The sequence below is a fragment of the Triticum aestivum genome, chromosome 5A (assembly GCF_018294505.1).
Source record: "Triticum aestivum cultivar Chinese Spring chromosome 5A, IWGSC CS RefSeq v2.1, whole genome shotgun sequence".
Lineage (NCBI taxonomy): Eukaryota > Viridiplantae > Streptophyta > Magnoliopsida > Poales > Poaceae > Triticum > Triticum aestivum.
In genome coordinates, this window is record NC_057806.1 from 80,163,358 (window position 1) to 80,184,384 (window position 21,027).

The following is a 21,027-nucleotide window of genomic DNA, read 5'->3' on the forward strand; positions in this document are numbered from 1 at the left end:
TGTCAAAACTGCATTCCTGAATGGATTTCTGGAAGAAGAGTTGTATATGATGCAACCAGAAGGTTTTGTCGATGCAAAAGGAGCTAACAAAGTGTGCAAGCTCCAGCGATCCATTTATGGACTGGTGCAAGCCTCTCAGAGTTGGAATAAACGCTTTGATAGTGTGATCAAAGCATTTGGTTTTATACAGACTTTCAGAGAAGCCTGTATTTACAAGAAAGTGAGTGGGAGCTCTGTAGCATTTCTGATATTATATGTGGATGACATATTACTAATTGGAAATGATATAGAATTTCTGGATAGCATAAAGAGATACTTGAATAAAAGTTTTTCAATGAAAGACCTCGGTGAAGCTGCTTACATATTAGGCATAAAGATCTATAGAGATAGATCAAGACGCTTAATTGGACTTTCACAAACAACATACCTTGACAAAATTTTGAAGAAGTTCAAAATGGATCAAGCAAAGAAAGGATTCTTGCCTGTGTTACAAGGTGTGAAATTGAGTAGGACTCAATGCCCGATCACTGCAGAAGATAGAGAGAATATGAAAGATGTTCCCTATGCATCAGCGATAGGATCTATCATGTATGCAATGCTGTGTACCAGACCTGATGTGTGCCTTGCTATAAGTCTAGCAGGGAGGTACCAAAGTAATCCAGGAGTGGATCACTGGACAGCAGTCAAGAACATCCTAAAATACCTGAAAAGGACTAAGGATATGTTTCTCGTATATGGAGGTGACAAAGAGCTCATCGTAAATGGTTACGTTGATGCAAGCTTTGACACTGATCCGGACGATTCTAAATTGCAAACCGGATATGTGTTTACATTAAACGGTGGAGCTGTCAGTTGGTGCAGTTCTAAACAAAGCGTCGTAGTGGGATCTACATGTGAAGCGGAGTACATAGCTGCTTCGGAAGCAGCGAACGAAGGAGTCTGGATGAAGGAGTTCATAACCGATCTAGGTGTCATACCTAGTGCATCGGGTCCAATGAAAATCTTTTGTGACAATACTGGTGCAATTGCCTTGGCAAAGGAATCCAGATTTCACAAGAGAACCAAGCACATCAAGAGACACTTCAATTCCATCCGGGATCTAGTCCAGCTGGGAGACATAGAGATTTGCAAGATACATACGGATCTGAATGTTACAGACCCGTTGACTAAGCCTCTTCCACGAGCAAAACATGATCAGCACCAAGACTCCATGGGTGTAAGAATCATTATGGTGTAATCTAGATTATTGACTCTAGTGCAAGTGGGAGACTGAAGGAAATATGCCCTAGAGGCAATAATAAAGTTATTATTTATTTCCTTATATCATGATAAATGTTTATTATTCATGCTAGAATTGTATTAACCGGAAACATAATACATGTGTGAATACATAGACAAACAAAGTGTCACTAGTATGCCTCTACTTGACTAGCTCGTTAATCAAAGATGGTTATGTTTCCTAACCATGAACAATGAGTTGTTATTTGATTAACGGGATCACATCATTAGTTGAATGATCTGATTGACATGACCCATTCCAGTAGCTTAGCACCCGATCGTTTAGTATGTTGCTATTGCTTTCTTCATGACTTATACATGTTCCTGTAACTATGAGATTATGCAACTCCCGTTTACCGGAGGAACACTTTGGGTACTACCAAACGTCACAACGTAACTGGGTGATTATAAAGGAGTACTACAGGTGTCTCCAAAGGTACATGTTGGGTTGGCGTATTTCGAGATTAGGTTTTGTCACTCCGATTCTCGGAGAGGTATCTCTGGGCCCTCTCGGTAATGCACATCACATAAGACTTGCAAGCATTACAACTAATATGTTAGTTGTGAGATGATGTATTAAAGAACGAGTAAAGAGACTTGCCGGTAACGAGATTGAACTAGGTATTGGATACCGATGATCGAATCTCGGGCAAGTAACATACCGATGACAAAGGGAACAACGTATGTTGTTATGCGGTCTGAACGATAAAGATCTTCGTAGAATATGTAGGAGCCAATATGGGCATCCAGGTCCCGCTATTGGTTATTGACCGGAGACATGTCTCGGTCATGTCTACATTGTTCTCGAACCCGTAGGGTCCGCACGCTTAAGGTTATGATGACAGTTATATTATGAGTTTATGCATTTTGATGTACTGAAGGTTGTTCGGAGTCCCGGATGGGATCACGAACATGACAAGGAGTCTCGAAATGGTCGAGTCGTAAAGATTGATATATTGGAAGCCTATGTTTGGATATCGGAATTGTTCCGAGTAAAATTGGGATTTTACCGGAGTACTGGGAGGTTACCGGAACCCCCCGGGAGCCATATGGGCCTTAATGGGCTTTAGTGGAAAGGAGAAAGGGGCAGCCCAAGGTGGCTGCGCGCCTGCCCCCTCCCCTAGTCCTATTAGGACTAGGAGAGGTGGCCGGCCCCCTCTCCCTCTTTCCCCCTCGGGGAATCCTAGTCCAACTAGGATTGGGGGGGGGAGTCCTACTCCCGGAAGGAGTAGGACTCCTCCTGCGCCCTCCTCCTGGCCGGCGCCCCTCTCCCCCTTGGCTCCTTTATATACTGAGGCAGAGGCACCCCAGAAACACACAAGTTGATCCACGTGATCTATTCCTTAGCCGTGTGCGGTGCCCCCAGCCACCATAGTCCTCGATAATACTGTAGTGGAGTTTAGGCGAAGCCCTGCTACTGTAGTGCATCAAGATCGTCACCACGCCGTCGTGCTGACGAACTCTTCCCCGACACTTTGCTGGATCGGAGTCCGGGGATCTTCATCGAGCTGAACGTGTGCTCGAACTCGGAGGTGCCGTAGTTTCGGTGCTTGATCGGTTGGATCGTGAAGACGTACAACTACTTCCTCTACGTTGCGTCAACGCTTCCGCAGTCGGTCTGCGTGGGTACGTAGACAACACTCTGCCATCTCGTTGCTATGCATCACATGATCTTGCGTGTGCGTAGGATTTTTTTTGAAATTACTACGAAACCCAACAGAGGGATGGTGGGTCGTCGGATGAAGAGTCGTTGTAGCCGGCCGTCCTCCGGACGATGTGGTTCTGCTACTTTGCCACCTTGGCGGCTTTCACTGCCACCGCCGCCTTCTCTGCCTCTTCACGCTCCTATTGCTCGTTTCATACCAAGCCGGAGTGTCTTGCCGTTCTTCCCAAGGAGTCGGCGGTCGCACCTCTGTGCCATCGTGAGCGAGTGGCAGAGAACATTGCAAGGGGCTTGTCCTCCGTATCGGGCTCCGGCAATCTGCGTTAGGGGCGGGAGGAGGATGTGGCCACCTATGCCATCGTTGCCCTCTCCTTAGGATGTTGCCTCTCGCGGCAGGTGGTGCATGACGCCAATTCTAGCATCCTTGTCCACGGCACTGGTGGTGTGGGCACGAGAACCCACCGATGATCATGTGGAGCAGCCGCCGGAGGGGGAGGAGGTGAGCGTCGAGCCAGCCAAGCTGAGCTGGACGAGCTCGCGGAGTTGAGCACAGTGCGCGACGGGCCATTACGAGTGTCCGCGCTGCGGCGCCGAGTGACAGGGCACGGAGCGGAACCCGAGTTGCACCAGTGGTCGTCAGATGAAGAGTCGTTGTAGCCGGCCGTGGCACCAGTGGTGTGGGGACGAGAACCCACCGATGATCATGTAGAGCAGCCGCCGGAGGGGGAGGAGGTGAGCGTCGAGCCAGCCGAGCTGAGTTGGCTGAGCTCGCGGAGCTCAGCACAGTCCGCGACAGGCTATTGCCAGTGTTCGCGCTGTGGCGCCTGGTGACAGGGCACGGAGTCGGATGAAGGGTCATTGTAGCCGGCCGTGGCACTAGTGGTGTGGGGACGAGAAATCACCGATGATCATGTAGAGCAGCTGCCGGAGGGGGAGGAGGTGAGCGTCGAGCCAGCCGAGCTGAGTTGGCTGAGCTCGCGGAGCTGAGCACAGTTCGCGACGGGCTATTGCCAGTGTTCGCGCTGCGGCACCTGGTGACAGGGCATGGAGCGGAACCCGAGTTGCCGCCCGTGTCGACCCGCAAGCACTTCAACGCAATTTCAGAGAGCCAACTCCTCGTCATTGCCTGCGTCCACTTCACGGACGAATTGTCCTAGTCGTCTTATTTGCTAGATCCGGCACCGCTACCACTACCAGTGCTCAACATTGGAACGGAATGGGGAGGGGAATCGATGAAGAGCGGAGTGGAGAGTGAGAGAGTGAAGCTAGGGTTTGGTATGGGTGGGTTTTTTAGCGGGGATAGAGTAGGGTCCATGCGGGTCAGGTGGGACGGGATGATACGGTGGACGTGTCCGAGCTGCCTCATATCCGCGACATATATGAGGAGTGGGTATGAGGGTGCCACTCAACCCAATTGGGTCGGGAAAAGTGCCTGGTCACTTACCGGGTCGTCTTCCTGATCAGTATAGGGAGTCTGACTGTAGATGCTCTAATATAACAAGAGAGACCACATGTGCCACAGTAAAATTAAACAAATAGTGATGTAAATGTGGTGAGCGGTGTGGCCTTTTTCAAGGCAAGGATACAATAGAACATCCAAAGTATTCCCTCCTTTGTGGTCTAGTCATGGGCATTGGCCTTGCTTTGTTCAAGGAGAGTCACCCTCAACGTGTCGGGTGTGCACTGATCTTATCTATGTGGCCACCTTCTGATAATATCCATTCTTGTATTAGTTGGAGCAACTCCATCTTCCAACAGTGCGGCGCTTTTCGAGCTAGCCGAGGAGATATGGGTCTTCTTGGGAGATGGAATTGGGTGGTTGTGTGGTGCCGGTGTCCTTAATTGTTTGGAGATGGCATACCCTCTCTATGCCGGTTGTCCTTTCTCCTCCAGAGTTGGCATGTACCTAGTCCATGGTGCTTCGTCCGCGAAAGAGGGATTCAACGTCTTTAGCTAAATGTTTGTTGTCTTTCTTGCTTGAAGCATGTGAACTTTGTTGGTTGCTTTCCCACACCTTTATCTTAGCATGTTTTTCTTTTACTTTGTTGTCTGGTGTTGGTTATAATCCTGGCTGATTGGTGGTTTTGCTAGAAGATCAACCGTTACTATTGTTGCTGAAGAGAGCGTGTTTTCCTCGAGCCTCCTCACAATTACGAACACTACTAAGCAATATTCTCCTTTATGTATCTTGACGGCAGTGCACCGAGACAGTGTAAAAAGGCACCATGACAGTAACCTTAAGTTCTACACGTGTAGCTGGCTTTCAGTGTGGAATGCGCAAACGAAGCTGTAGGATTTGATGCGGTTGGTTACCTCGACTCCATGGCAGTTTCAGCTATAATCTAAGACTCGGCTGGATTTTTCAACGCGGAATGGTAAGCTAAGATCTTACGATGTTTTAGACGAGCTGTATCACATGGGATCCTGATACCTCCCGATCTTACTATGACAAAGCTAAAAGGATAATTTTCATAGACTACTCATCTCTTACCCAACAATGTTGGCGCTGAGAGTGGATTTATGGTTTCCTGTATCAGAGTATGTGGTGATATGCTACTCTGGCTGGTGGGTTTATTTATAAAGTCGGGGGTCTATCATTTTCTCTAAAAAAATATGAGTGTTTTTAAGGTGCTTGTCCGCCAAAATAATTTCCAAGCTTGTGCTCCTTTCCCTCACATGCTGTTTCTTAAAGTATCTACGGTCGGATATATCAAATCCCGCACCTTATACGGCCGTAGAAGTGTCTGGGTGCATCCATGGACAGTGACCAGATCAATCCTCAAATCACCGCGTCCACAATCATGGACCTCATATTCGATACCGTAAATCCATACAATCCATGCTACATGATAGAAACAATGTAGATGATCAATGAAATTCCGAAACATAGAACAAACAGACGTAGTACAAATGGCAAAAACATGACAGTTAATGCAGACCAAAAGACACAATTTAAATATCACAATTGAACCGAGGAATGGACAAAGATCTAAACTAAAATTACTAAAAAAATGCAAACAGAGATGGAGTGGGCCAAGCATCTTCACCACTTCCTCTTTGGTCATTTGCCCTTTCGGTCACCAAAGCGTCTCCAACCCTTCGTGTAGGCTTCGGCGGCGGAGGGATGGTGGGTCGTCGGATGAAGAGTCATTGTAGCCGGCCGTCCTCCAGATGGTGTGGTTCTGCTACTTTGCCACCTTGGAGGCTTTCACTGCCACCGCTGCCTTCTCTGCCTCTTCACGCTCCTATTGCTCGATTCATACCAAGCCGGAGTGTCTTGCCGTTCTTCCCAAGGAGTCGGCGGTCGCACCTCTATGCCATCATGAGCGAGTGGCAGAGAACATTGCAAGGAGCTTGTCCTCCGCATCGGGCTCCGGCAATCTGCGTTAGGGCGGGAGGAGGATGTGGCCACCTATGCCATCATTGCCCTCTCCTTAGGATGTTGCCTCTCGCGGCAGGTGGTGCATGCCGCCAAATCTAGCATCCTCGTCCGTGGCACCAGTGGTGTGGGCACGAGAACCCACCGATGATCATGTGGAGCAGCCCCCGGAGGGGGAGGAGGTGAGCGTCGAGCCAGTCGAGCTGAGTTGGCTGAGCACAGTGCGCGACGGGCTACTGCCAGTGTTCGCGCTGCGGCGCCTGGTGACACGGCACGGAGCGGAACCCGAGTTGCCGCCCGTGTCGACCCGCAAGCACTTCAGCGCAATTTCAGAGAGCCAACTCCTCGTCATTGCCTGCATCCACTTCGCGGACGAATTGTCCTAGTCGTCTTATTTGCTAGATCCGGCACCGCTACCACTACCAGTGCTCAACATTGGAACAGAATGGGGAGGGGAATCGATGAAGAGCGGAGCGGAGAGTGAGAGAGTGAAGATAGGGTTTGGTATGGGTGGGGTTTTTAGCGGGGACGGAGTAGGGTCCATGCGGGTTAGGTGGGACGGGATGATACGGTGGACGTGTCCGGGCTGCCTCATATCCGCGACATATATGAGGAGTGGGTATGAGGGTGCCACTCAGCCCAATTGGGTCGGGAAAAGTGCCCGGTCACTTACAGGGTCGTCTTCCTGATCAGTAGAGGGAGTCTGACTATAGATGGCCTAATGTAACAAGAGAGACCACATGTGCCACAGTAAAATTAAACAAATAGTGATGTAAATGTGGTGAGCGGTGTGGCCTTTTTCAAGGCAAGGATACAATAGAACATCCAAAGTATTACCTCCTTTGTGGTCTGGTCATGGGCATTGGCCTTGGTTTGTCCAAGGCGAGTCACCCTCAACGTGTCGGGTGTGCACTGATCTTCTCTATGTGGCCACCTTCTGACAATATCCATTCTTGTATTAGGTGGAGCAACTCCATCTTCCAATGGTGCGGAGCTTTTCGAGCTAGCCGGGGAGATTTGGGCCTTCTTGGGAGATGGAATTGAGTGATTGTGTCGTGCCGATGTCCTTAGTTGTTTGGAGATGGCATACCATGTCTATGCCGGTTGTCTTTTCTCCTCCAGAGTTGGCATGTACCTAGTCCATGGTGCTTGGTCCGCGAAAGAGGGCTTCAATGTCTTTAGCTCCATGTTTGTTGTCTTTCTTGCTTGAAGCATGTGAGCTTTGTTGGTTGCTTTCCCGCATCTTTATCTTAGCATGTTGTTCTTTTACTTTGTTGTCTGGTGTTGGTTATAATCCTGGCTGATTGGTGGCTTTGTTAATTTAAAGTCTCTTTTCTTTAAAAAAATATACATTCTGAATCAATTAATGTCATACAGTAAGCACATGTAAGCGATGGGCGACAGCAAAATATCTTTACCGACATAAATGATGTGCGCTTTTTAATTATTCTGAAGTGTCGGTCGGCGTCTAACATGTTATCATGCTGCACTCGTGAAAAACCAATTTAAACATGTGAAAGATAATGACTACCATAGTTGTTGGCATGAAAACACGCGACAATTATTCTCCTGCATAATGTTAAATTTAAACTTTCTGAAAGACCAATTTAAACATGTGAAATTTAAACTTTCCGAAAGACCAATTTAAATAAGTACTCTGCTGCATAAGTTGCGAAAGTGCATTTTAAACATGTGAAAGACCAATTTAAACATGTCAAATGCCCTTGAAAACGCGTGACAATTACTCTGCTGCATAATGTTAAATTTCTGACAATCTTTCTACTAACATGATAATCTTTTCTTTACAACATGCCAAATCTTTATACAATAACATGATAAATATATCTGGTTTAGCATGACAATTTCTCGAGCTTTCGTTGAGAATGGTTTTCTGAGAGAACACTCTCACATCACGGCGTCCACTCGGATGACCACGATGAGAAAAATATTACAACTTGCGTGAGATATAACTATATAAGTGAATAAATTATTTACACCTTTTGTGATGTTTTGTTGTTTATTCACAAAAAATGGTGGTGTTCTGTTGTTCAGAATCAAAGCCTTTTTCGATGGCTTCCGTGCGGTTGTATTATTATTTTCAGTTCTACTGCATCGCACACACACACAAGAAAGTCAACACCCAGAAAGTTCAAGGGAAGTCTGCATCCGCCATTGTTACTGTGCAGAGAGAGCATGCGCCTTGGCCCTGGGTCGTTGTGGTTGGTCATGGAGGCAATGTCCGCATCGGGGGTCGTTAAGGAGGCCATCCGGAGTGTTGCGGCGGCCGTAGGCAGCCCGATGGTCAGGTTGTGGAGGAACTCCAAACCCGACCTCGAGGAGATGCGGAGAACCCTTGTCCTGCTGGAGGCCGGGTTGAGAGACGCCGAGCGGCGGTCCAGGGACGAGGAGGCGGTGCGTTTGTGGCTACAACAGGTCAAGGCGGTCGCTCGCGACATCTCGGCGCTCTCGAACAGCCGCCGCCGCCGTCGTGGAAAGTACACGGCATGCCGTCGTCAGAGACACGAGTCCTCTCGCCCTTTCCCCTTCTCATAGCTTAACCATGCCGATGAAGTACCAAATCTTCACAAAAAGAGGGTTGCGCCGGATCTAGAAGTACATATTTACTGCAGAATGAGTGGCTCTCTAGGATGAAGTGCAAACTGATAGAAATAAGACATTTACAGGAAGCCCTTCTTTAACTGTCTATTTCTTATAATTCACACGCTTATCCAACATGATTCTAGTACAAGAAAAACATGTTATTCCAAGTTACTAGCTGCTGCATGTTATTTCAAGTTACTAGCTATTCCAAATTTGTGCAACTTCAATCTCATGCTAGTAGTACTACCACCAAAGTACCAATTGCTACTATGCTACTTTACTATGTACACTGTTATTTCAAGTTATATATTTCTTCGAAGTTGAGAAGCCTGTGGGTCTGTGAACATGTCAGTGTCACTTATCATTGATTGTGGAAAATTAATTCAGTATCAAGCTAAATTCTTTCCATCCTCCCATCATATATGTTCTCTCTCAAGTTAAGTAAAACATTTTTACACCACATATGTGCTGACAGTGATAACTTGAATCTTCAACAGGGTTTTTGCAAAACTTAGTTTGGTTAAGAAGATAGAAAAGCTAAAGGAGAAACTGAAGGCAGTGGAAGAGAAACGCCATATATTTGGTTTCACCTTCCATAACAGCTCAACTATTGAGGATACATATGCTAAAAGGGAAACAATAGCATGTGTTGATGATGAATTTACAATTGTTGGTCGATCAAGAGAGAAAGAGGATATAGTAAGGACTCTATTGCAGTCCGAAAGTAAAACGACCATTCTTCCCGTCCTTGGTCTTGGCGGAATGGGTAAGACCACTTTGGCAAAACTAGTCTTCAGTGATAGCAGAATGCAAGATTTTGAGAGGAGGGCATGGGTACATGTTTCCCAAAAGTTTAATATGCTAAGAATAGTAAAAGCTGTTATATCTCAATTTGAAGGGACTGCTGATGGCTTTGATGATCTGCAGTCTCTGTACAATCAACTAGAGAAAATTTCTAGTGGCAAGAAGTGCTTAATTGTGCTGGATGACTTGTGCGAGAGTGACATTGAACTGTTGCGCAAACTGAAATTAATGGCGAACTGTGGAAAAGAGAGGAGAATGGTTAGGATAATTGTAGCAACTCGTATTGAAGCAATTGCACATGAATTGTCTACAGTTAGTCCTTATAAATTGAGGCCTTTATCGAATGATGACTGTTGGAATGTGTTCGAACAAATTGCTTTTCAGTGGACAAATGAAGGAGATCTGCATGTGCTAGAAGCTATTGGAAGAGACATTGCTATTAAGTGCAAAGGTTTACTCATGGCAGCTCATGCTGTTGGATCCATGCTTCATAATAAAAATGTTGACTTTTGGAAAGCTGCCAGAGATAGTAACACTTGGGATCAATGTTCTTCTCACATCGATGTCTTGCCGTCGTTGAGGTTGAGTTATGAGCATATGCCATCTTATTTGAAATCATGCTTTGCCTACTGTGCCATCTTTCAAAAAGGTTCCACCATAGATAAGGACAAACTAATTCAACAGTGGATGGCTCTTGACTTCGTTAAACCATCCCTACCAACCTTGTCTCCCAAAGCACAAGCAGAGGAATATCTAACAGAGCTTTTGGCAATATCTCTTCTTCAAAACTCAGTATCTTCCATGGTGATTTTCAAGCGTGTCTGGGTGTGTATGAAGGCATCCATGCTCGTGTGTGTACTTGACATACAATTTTGCACACTTTTACGTACTTTCAACCATTTATAATATCTAATAAGTCATAGCTCACTACAGATGAGTTTCCATTTCTGATAATGGGTGGTGGAGTTTGTACTATTTAATATTGTTTCATCCAGTAAAAACAAACTTGGTTCAACCTTCACCTGATATAAGAGCTTGTTTATTGAAATATTACTAATTAGTATTTACTTACTCTTATGCACCTTTAATTTTTTAGGTTACTTATGAGCACGCCAAAGATTCACATGAACTGAGCATGCATGATTTGGTGCATGACTTGGCACAGTCAGTTGCTGGTGATGAAGCATTTTATCTGCATGCTATAAGCCAAAGTAGTTCACCCAGTGACAATTGTCATCATTTAGTTGTGGTTAGCTATGATAAAAGGCTTTGCAGGTCATTGTCTGTAAAGGTTAGATCACTACATTTCAAAGATTGTGGTGGAAAACAACTTCCTGGCGATACATTCTCATTGACAAAAAACTTACGCATCTTGGATTTAACTGGATGTGCTCTGAGGAAGTTGACGGATCCAACTCGTCAATTAGCTCATTTGAGGTACCTTGATGCTTCACTATTGTGTGATAAAGATTTTCCTATGTGGATTACAAGCCTCTTGAAATTACATTATTTGAGCATACATGACTCTACCAAAATATTAGAGCTGCCGAAGGCAACCGGGAACATTAAAGATTTGGCACATCTGGATTTATCATGTTGTCGAAGCCTTGTGCACTTGCCGGAGTTTTTTCCAACCTTACAAGTCTCTTGCTATTGAACCTGGCAGATTGTTCCAGCCTTTCTGCATTTCCCAATACCATCTGTGATCTTTTGGATCTAGAGAACTTAAACCTCTCAGGTTGTAAACTGGGAGAACTACCTAAATTTCTGGGAAATCTTAAGAAGCTAAGGCTGCTGAACCTATCTAGGTGTTCCAGGCTTCGTGATTTACCTGATTCCCTCTGTAACCTTGTCTCCTTAGAAAAGCTAGACCTATCTTATTGTTCTGGTTTGCAAGAACTACCAAATTTCTTTGGTAACCTTCAAGAACTAAGCCTTTTGGATTTATCACACTGTTCCAATCTTTCTAGATTGCCTGATTCATTTGGTAATCTGAACAAATTGCAGCATTTAAACTTAGAAGCTTTCATGCATTACATGCCCTTGCACCACAGGGAGCTACACTACTACTTCGACATGTTATTTCGAGTCCTATGTAACTTACTCAACCTACAATACCTAAACTTCTCAGCATGCCCTGTTTCTGTTCTTCCTGTATCTCTTGCCAACCTCAGAATGCTTCACATGTTGAATATCTCACGTTGCATTTCCCTAAGAAAATTGCCACAAAAAATTCTTGAATTGCCAAACCTTAAATCTTTAGTTGTGAAGAATTGTTTCCCACCTATGGAAGATCAAATCAAGCGATCCTCACTGGCCAATGGTTTGATGTCACTGCCAAAGTTTTTTGTGTATAACATGCCTGGTGGTGTGTCCAGCAATATTGTGAAGCTTGAGGGTGCAGATGCTGAAGAGCTTGAGATAAAATTTCTTGAAAATATGGTGAGTTTGGAAGAAGCTAAGAAAGTCAAGCTGGCATGTAAATAAAGGCTTTCCATGCTGTTTCTCTCTTGGACTGGCAATGTCGTCGGCCATCTTGTGGATGATGAGTCTTTGCTTGGGGAGCTCCTACCCCAACCACCTTGGAACAGTTTATTCTCCAAGGTTACATGGGCATCACATTCCTAAGTTGGATGTGCTCTGCTACATATCTTGCAAACCTTTCCAGAATAGAGCTGCATAATTTGCAGGGCTGCACCCAGCTACCATCACTTGGTCAATTACCTAGTTTTCAAGAGTTGTCTCTACTGCATTGCCAAACATCAAGAAACTAGATAAGAATTTCTGTGGTGGTACTCATGCATTCACAGAGTTGACAAAATTTGTTATGAAGGACATGGATAATCTGGAAGTCTGGTATACGAGAGTATCAATAGAGGGTGAAGATAAACGGAAAGAAGTCATGTTCCCTAACCTTGAAAAGTTGCTGATACATGGATGCAACAAGTTGATGGTGAAACCATGCCCGCCTATAGCTGCGGAGTGGGTCATAGAGGTTAATGATATTCTAGTATCATCATGGGAGGATAAAGGACATGAGAAAATTCTGTCTAATTCAATAACTTGTTTGGAAATATCAGATTGCCATGTCAGGCCTAACGGTTGGAGGCTGCTCTATCATCTTCCCGCCCTTCACAAGTTAAAGCTCCGCATGTGCAATGAGTTAAGCAGCTTACCAGGAAGCATTGAAGTCCTTGCCTCCCTTCGGTCGCTACTTGTGCTTGCATGCCACAATTTGGCAGAATTGCGGGAATGGTTTGGCAATCTCACCGCACTCCAAGAATTGGAAATCAACTACTGTCCTAAGCTCAAGTTCTTGCATGAGAGCATGCATCACCTTATATCACTCCGATTGCTGCACTTGGGTCACTGCGACAACATCTCAGCACTGCCGGGGTGGTTCGACAATCTCATCTCTCTCCAAAGACTTGTGATCTCGGGATGCCAATTGGTCAAGTCTTTACCACGATGCATGCAACATCACAGCGCTCCGAGGGAGCTACAGATCAGGCATAACCCTGAACTGAAACGGTGGTGTGAGTATTTCCTGGACGAGAAATAAATAGTGTGAATCAGATGAAAAAAGCAATCCTTGCTTAATCTAAAGAAGGTAATGTGCTTCTCGAGTTTCCTGTCCAAATTATTCCCTTGTTTACCTATATATAAATGCTTCGTATAGTTGCATATCGGCTCTGTCTGTACCTATTATATGTTCTTATATGCTTAAGCTACACGATTCCACTCGTAGGTTTAACAGTGTATTGCACAAATGTTGTGTTGATCAAATGTACCTGCTGATGTACCGGTCGTAGATCACATTGGCTCAACATCTAACATGCAGTAAGTAATGACTACAAACACTCCATGCATCTGCAGATCACTTTTGTCTCTCGCTCTGAATCTGATCTTCAGATTTCTGTTGTCCACCACAAAACAGTTTGATAAAGATACTATTGGATCTTGGAGGCCTTAGCTGTAGGCTATAGGTGAGGATGAGATGCCAGATATGAAATTATGTAGGACGAGACATTTTTTTATTTTTTTCCCAAAAAGGGGGATTCCCCGGCCTCTGCATCGGAATGATGCATACGACCATCTTTATAGATAAACAAATAGGTTCAACAAAGTCTTATAGTCTGAAACAAAGTAACGGCCAGCTCACAAAGAGCCACAACGCCAAAAACCAAAAGCCAAAAGGCCACAACCGGCTAGCATAACAACGATAGGCAAACTAATCGCCTATCCTATTACATGACCGCCATCCAAACCGGTTGAAGATATCCCGTGCTATCATCTCCCACCGGATAGATCAGTAACCAAACGCTCCCTGGCCTCCGTCGGAGTGAGTAACGACCACATACGGATCAGCGCAGTGGCTCGGAATATAACCTGCAAAAAATGAATATTTGTTGTTCTGTTAAAAGCCGAATCATTTCTGCAGTTCCAAATTGCCCACAACAAAGCACATACTCCTACACGAATGTGTCCAGCTGTTTCGGACTCTATCCCAACAAGCCACATTTCGAATAACATATTGGCAGAATTCGGAGGAGTAATGTTAAAGGCAATGTGCACCGTATGCCACAAAACTTTGACCAACGGGCAATCAAAGAAAAGGTGTTTGATGGTTTCATCCCGATCACAATAACGACACCTAGTAGATCCTGTCCAGTTGCGCTTTATCAAGTTATCCTTTGTTAATATGACTTGTTTATGTACAAACCACATAAACACTTTAATTTTCAAAGGAACTTTTACCTTCCAAACATATTGGGAACTAGGAATGGCGCTACAGTTGATGACATTGATATACATCGATGTAACAGTGAACTCTCCATACCTATTGAGCTTCCAACACAACTGATCGGGCAGATGAGACAACTGAACCTCCATCAGTCTACTCACCAGATGAAGCCACGCTTCCCACCGATTGCCAACTAGCGTCCTCCTAAATTGAATATTAAGGGGGATGGACTGCATAATCGTTGCTAGAAGAGCATCACGTCGTTGAATAATACTATACAGGAACGGATACTGAAGCGCCAACGGCGTTTCACCAAGCCAAGTATCCTCCCAGAAGCGCGTGGTAGTGCCATTACCAACTATAAACTTTGTCCTATTAAAGAAGGCTAATTTGACTCTCATAAGACCCTTCCAAAAAGGCGATTCCATCAGTCTCACTGTCACCCGGGACAAAGTTTTGGACTGCAGATACTTACTACGGAGAATCTGCGCCCGCGTGGCTTCAGTCTCAGCTGATAGCTTATACAGCCACTTACTGAGAAGACATTTGTTCTTAACTTCAAGATTCTCAATGCCAAGGCCCCCCTAGTCCTTTGGTCAACATATGATGTCCCATTTGCCGAGTTTGTACTTTCTCTTTAGTTCATCACTCTGCCAGAAGAATCGGGATCGATAGAAGTCCAGCCTTTTCCTAACACCAACCGGGACTTCGAAGAAGGACAAGAGAAACATAGGCATACTCGTGAGCACCGAATTAATAAGAATCAACCGGCCTTCGTATGACATGAGTTTTCCCTTCCAACAACTCAGTTTCTTCTCAAACCGATCCTCGATACACTTTCATTCTCTATTTGTCAGCTTACGATGGTGAATGGGTATACCTAAGTACGCGAAAGGTAATGTCCCCAATTCGCATCCAAACAATTGCCTATAAGCCTCTTGTTCCTTATTGATTGTACCAAAACAGAACAACTCACTTTTATGAAAGTTAATCTTCAATCCGGTCAATTGTTCAAATAAGCATAACACTAGCATCATATTTCTCGCTTTTGCCAAGTCGTGCTCCATAAAGATGATCGTATCATCAATGTACTGCAGGATGGATACATCTCCATCAACTAGATGAGGCACCAAGCCACCCACCTGACCGGCCTCCTTTGCCCTACCTATCAAAATTGCCAACATATCAACCACAGTGTTGAACAAAATAGGAGACATTGGATCACCTTGTCTCAGGCCCTTGTGTGTCTGGAAATAATGACCTATGTCATCATTCACTTTAATTCCAACACTCCCTTTTTGCGTGAAAGATTCTACCTAGCGCCGCCAGGCTTCATCAAAACCCTTCATGCGTAAGGCCTGTTGAAGGAAAAGTTATTTGACTTTATCGTACGCTTTCTCGAAATCCATCTTGAAAACAACTCCATCTAGTTTTTTCGTGTGAATCTCGTGGAGCGTTTCATGAAGGACCACAGCCCCTTCTAGGATGTTCTTGTCCGACATGAAAGCAGTTTGAGAATGTTGTACCACAGAATGCGCAATCTGCGTGAGCCTATTAGTCCCAACCTTGGTAAATTCTTTGAAACTAACATTAAGAAGACAGATGGGCCTGAATTGCTTGATTCTCACAGCCTCTGTTTTCTTAGGAAGTAGGGTTATCATTTCAAAATTAATTTGAAAAGGCTGAAGCTGTCCAGAGAATAAATCATGGAACAACGGCAACAAATCCCCCTTAATAATATGCCAGCACTTCTTATAGAACTCTGCCGGAAAACCATCCGGACCGGGAGCCTTATTGTTTTTCATCTGCGATATGGCCTCAAACACCTCTTTCTTAGAAAAAGGAGCATCCAAGATATCATTCTCAACAGCAGTGATATACATGTAGGACGAGACATGTCTGATGAAGAAGGCTCGGCTAGGTATGTTTTATCTGTTTATTTGTTTTTGCTTTTTTAATATATAATGGAAGGATCACCATTCTTTGTTTGTTTATTTTCTTTCATGTAATCTCAGTTTCCTTTTTGTCTGTGAAAATGTAAATTACTGAATAACCGTAGTTAGTCATCTTCATCTTGTTTCTCAACACAAACACTGGACTGGAGATGAAACTACTCATGCTCGAATAAGTATAAGATCTACTGATCTTGTACTTTTTTATGTAAGAAAGCACAATCTACGTCATGCTAAAGTAAGCTTAGTTGGATGGGATACTATAGATCTTAGCCATCCATAATTCTCTCATCAGCGGCTCATGATTAAAATTGAATCCTTGTAGTTGGATGGGATAACCTCTTAGTTGCACACTTATATTATTATTAATTCAGAATCAACACCTACTGATCACGTCCTAATTGCTAGCTTTTGGCTCGCGATTTAACCATGCTTAATGATGATTGATGGTTTGTGAGGGAAAACACCAAACTTAATGATGGGTACATTTAAATTTTAGATATAATTTTCTAACATATGTATTATGTTAGTTATATTTTATCTGCAATATACTCCCTTTGTCTCAAAATATAAGATGATAAAAGTCTTGTATTTTGAGATAGAGGGAGTACATTGCAAGAAAGGTGCATTGCACATACATGGTTGCTGGTTGCTTTTACAAAAAAAAGCAACATACTGTAGGCATCTCTTACCTTGTTTATTTTTGCGGGGGATGTCTCTTATCTTGTTGCCTTATGCGGGGTATTTCCTACCACTCTTACCACAGGCTGAAGTTGTTAAAGTTAGAGGATTTTAAGGCATGGGTCCAGTAGTGAAAATTATATTTTATGAGTTATGACCAAATTGAAGCTATATAACGCTCTATTATTCTTAATGAAATGCAGGAACACCCCTGCCCTTTCGAGGTTCTAAAGAAAACAAGATGAAGCTTAGGTAGCAACAGCACAAAACTGGAGCTTCATAGGAAGAGCAAGGCATTTAGCGAGACACATCATCATAGAAATATGCATCTCATGATTAGCCAGATCAATTTACAAATGCAAGAAATGTGTTCTGCGGATGAAACAATCTAATTTCCAAAGGTATGTGTGCATGGTGGTGTGGATTCGCGAGTGCTGTTGTGCTCTACCTTGTAATCGCGAAAAAAATTAACCAACATAATTAGCGAAAATACAAAGGTGAACATGGTTCCACGTGCACCCACGTGAATAGTAAAGTCAGAAAAATATATTACGGTATATAAAATAATTCTGAAATTTTGGGGTACCAAAGCTTGGTTGGCTGGTCTACTCACACATGAATTTTCGTGAAGAAATGACACCCATGGTATTCTTAGCGATGAAAACAAAATCGAATCTTACTATTACTTCAAACGTGTTTTTTATAGATTTTGACCTTTTTGACTAGAATACTACGGATGTTATTTCTTCATGAAAATCCACATGTCAGTAGACCAGTCGACCAAGTTTGATATCGGCCCCAAAATTTCAGATTTTTTTTCTAGTAATGTTTTCCTGTTCTAGGGGGAACATCTCCATCTTCTAATGATGCGGCGCCATTCGAGCTAGGTGAGGAGGCATGGGCCTTCTTCAGAGATGGAATTGGATGGTTGTGTTGTGTTGGTGTCCTTAGTTGTTTGGAGATGGCATACCCTGTTTGTGCCGGTCATGCTTTCTCCTCCAGAGCTGGCATGTTCCTAGTCCCTGGACCCTGGTGCTTCATTTGTGGAAGAGGGCCTCAACGTCTTCAGCTTCATGTTCTTTGTGTATCTTTCTTGCTTGAAGCGTGCAAGGCTTTGTTAGCTGCTTTCTCGCACCTCTGTATCTTAGCGTGCTGTTCTTTCTCTATGTTGGTTTGGTATGGTTGTAACCCTGGCCGGTTGATGGCTTCGTTAATTTAAAGTCCCATTTCTCTAAAAATATACACTGTGAATTAATTGATGTCCTACAGTAAGCACATCTCAGTGATGGTCGGCAGCAAAATATCTTTACTGGCATGAACAATGTGCGCTTTTCAATTATTCTCAAGTGCCGGTCGACATCCCGGCCAAATATCCATGCCCGGTAATGTTATCATGCTAATCAGGACCTGGCTGAGCTCGTCTTCCATCGCCGCCGCCATCGGTCACGCGTTGTGCCTAGCTGTTCCCATAGCAGCAGTACTGGAGGTGAAGTCCGCAAAAGCTACCACCAACCAGCGGCCAAGATCAAGCTGATCTCTCTATGGTCTGAATTCTGAAGAAAGTATCTCAAACTATAGTAGGTGCATGCATCAAATGTGAAAGGCTCCAAGCTAGCAAACGTTGTTGCCTATTTAATTAACCAGAAGCAGGCCAATATCACGGAACTGTAGTACTATCAAATATATGACTTCTGAAGATTTCCAAATTAAGAATCTAGAACATATAATATGCGACCATAGGCCAAGATTGGTGTTTCTTTTGGTTATAGATAGAAAACATGACCCTCTTTCTCGAAAACAAAATAACTGTAAACACATGATACAAGGCAAAACACTTGTTTAGCAAATTGGTCTGCGATAGCTAATGAAGCCATTCCTACAATTTGGCAGCAAAACACACAACTGTGAGTTTTCGGTGGTTGTTTTAATCTATTTGGTCAGTTAAACAATTCAATCTTCAAAATGTTATCTTGAGCTTATCTTTCTTAATTTTCAATGCAAAAAGTTTATAGCCGGGCAAATTGAAGAGTCACTTTCTATCATTGAGACGAATTGGTCTTTGCGGCATACTGCCTGAGTCGTGATGTTGCATTATGGAGATGTTTGCAACTATGTTGAAACCAGCCGTCCCAAAATTCTTGTCTTAATTTTTTCTAGATACGGATGTATCTAACACTAAAATGTAACTAGATACATTTGTATTTAGACAAATCTAAGACAAGAATTTTGGGACAAAGGGAGTATCTTTTTTGCGCCAATTATGGTAGTCATTATCGCTCAACACCAAGTTCATATAGATTTTTTTGCATGATCAGACGATAGTGCTTCTACATGCGAGGAGCACTTAGCGTGTCTAATTGCTTGCTTGCAGCAGAATATATTTCATGAATATAGCTTCCTTTCTCTATAAATAGAGCCCTACACAAACATTCTCTCACACATCACGAAGGCAAAACCTAGCTAAGACCAAAATCTCCAATAGTAATCCGCTAGAAAACAAATGCCAGCATCCATGGCTAAGTCACAGGCATTGGCTGTAGCACTGCTGCTTGTCCTGGTGGTGTGCCTCACCGCAATAAAGGGTGTTCATGGCATCTGTGGCATGTCGAATGACGAATTCAAGCTTTGCCAGCCTGCGGCAGCAATGGAAAACCCAACAGAGAGTCCGTCAGCTGAGTGTTGTGCCGCGCTCGGGAAGGCCAACCTGTCGTGTATTTGCCGCTACAAAGGCATTGCCGGCATATGGCTGAGGATGTACCACATCGACGCGGACCGTGCTATGGCGCTACCCGGCAAATGCAGCCTCACCGTGCCCAGCAACTGCTCGTGATGATCGGATGCACTATCCATAAATGTATAGGTGTCGGTCGGTCTGTCTAGATATGCATCAACATTAATACGGCTAAATAAGTGGAGGAGCACTTGAAAGGTCTTATTGTTGTTGTGTGATTTGAACGCATGTCTGTCTCATTAATCTATTGTTGGACGATAGTATGTATGTATACTGGATGTGTAAGGAGGGCAAAAGTGCGTTAGATGTCCCATGATTTAATATTTTAAGTTGTGAGTTTGTTATTGCTCAAAAAATTGTGTCTTTTCAATGAGCACGTAAAAGTCTACCATAGTTTTTTCCCAATCGCTCTGCTAGGTAATTTGAATATTTTCATCAACTATCAGGGCGACCTGTACACATCCTTATAGTGTACTGGATTATTGGTAGGTATCCACAACAACATATGGCCAACTGCACTGATATATACGGTTGGCTGTACATGACGATGGTCACTACATTGATCAAAACGATTTTAGTTCCTAATTTCAGTTCCTTTTCAAGTTCGAAATTTTACTAGTCGGCCTCTTGTTGATTTTAGTTCGTAAGTTTGGTCCCCTTGCCATAGAATTCGTTCTAGCCTATTTCGCAACCTAATACATGTTTTGTGGTTTTGTAAAAAAAATCTCTGACCTGCACACCACATGTTACTTCACTAGATATTTATCATTTTTGTCACCCTCGCCAGCAAGTGGGTTCATGTGTAACAGTGTTAATGGTCTCGTCTTCAAATGAAAATAAATTAAATGCGACAAAGATGGCTTTCAATCAAAAAAAATCTTGGCGTGAAATTTTTGGGAGTCATATTCCTCCTCCCCCTCCTCTCCCCTCGCCGCTGCCAGGGCGTGCCAACAGGCGTGAAGCCCGCCTGGCGTGGGGGGGAGGGGGGCTCTCTCCTTGCAAGGCAGGATTGCCGTGGGGCGATCTACCTTGGCCGGAACGTGGCGTGGTGCGGGGCGCGGCGACGATGGGCTGCCACAGTGGCGAGCGTGGAGGGTTGCATGGGGTGGGCTGCGTGTTGGTGAGGGCCGCGGTGGTCGTCGGCCGACTTGCCGGATCTGGATGACATAGGGGTGGCGGCACCTATGCTGGGCA

The 21,027-nt window shown here is 44.2% G+C and overlaps 1 protein-coding gene across 1 annotated transcript; it reads left to right on the plus strand.

Moving 5' to 3' along the window:
* Nucleotides 1-19,556: 19,556 nt before the first annotated feature.
* LOC123106630 (putative lipid-transfer protein DIR1) lies at nt 19,557-20,175 on the plus strand. The gene has a single exon (XM_044528731.1). The coding sequence runs from the start codon at nt 19,603-19,605 to the stop codon at nt 19,930-19,932; it is 330 nt and encodes a 109-aa protein (XP_044384666.1). The 5' UTR covers nt 19,557-19,602; the 3' UTR covers nt 19,933-20,175.
* The last annotated feature ends 852 nt before the right edge of the window (nt 20,176-21,027 follow it).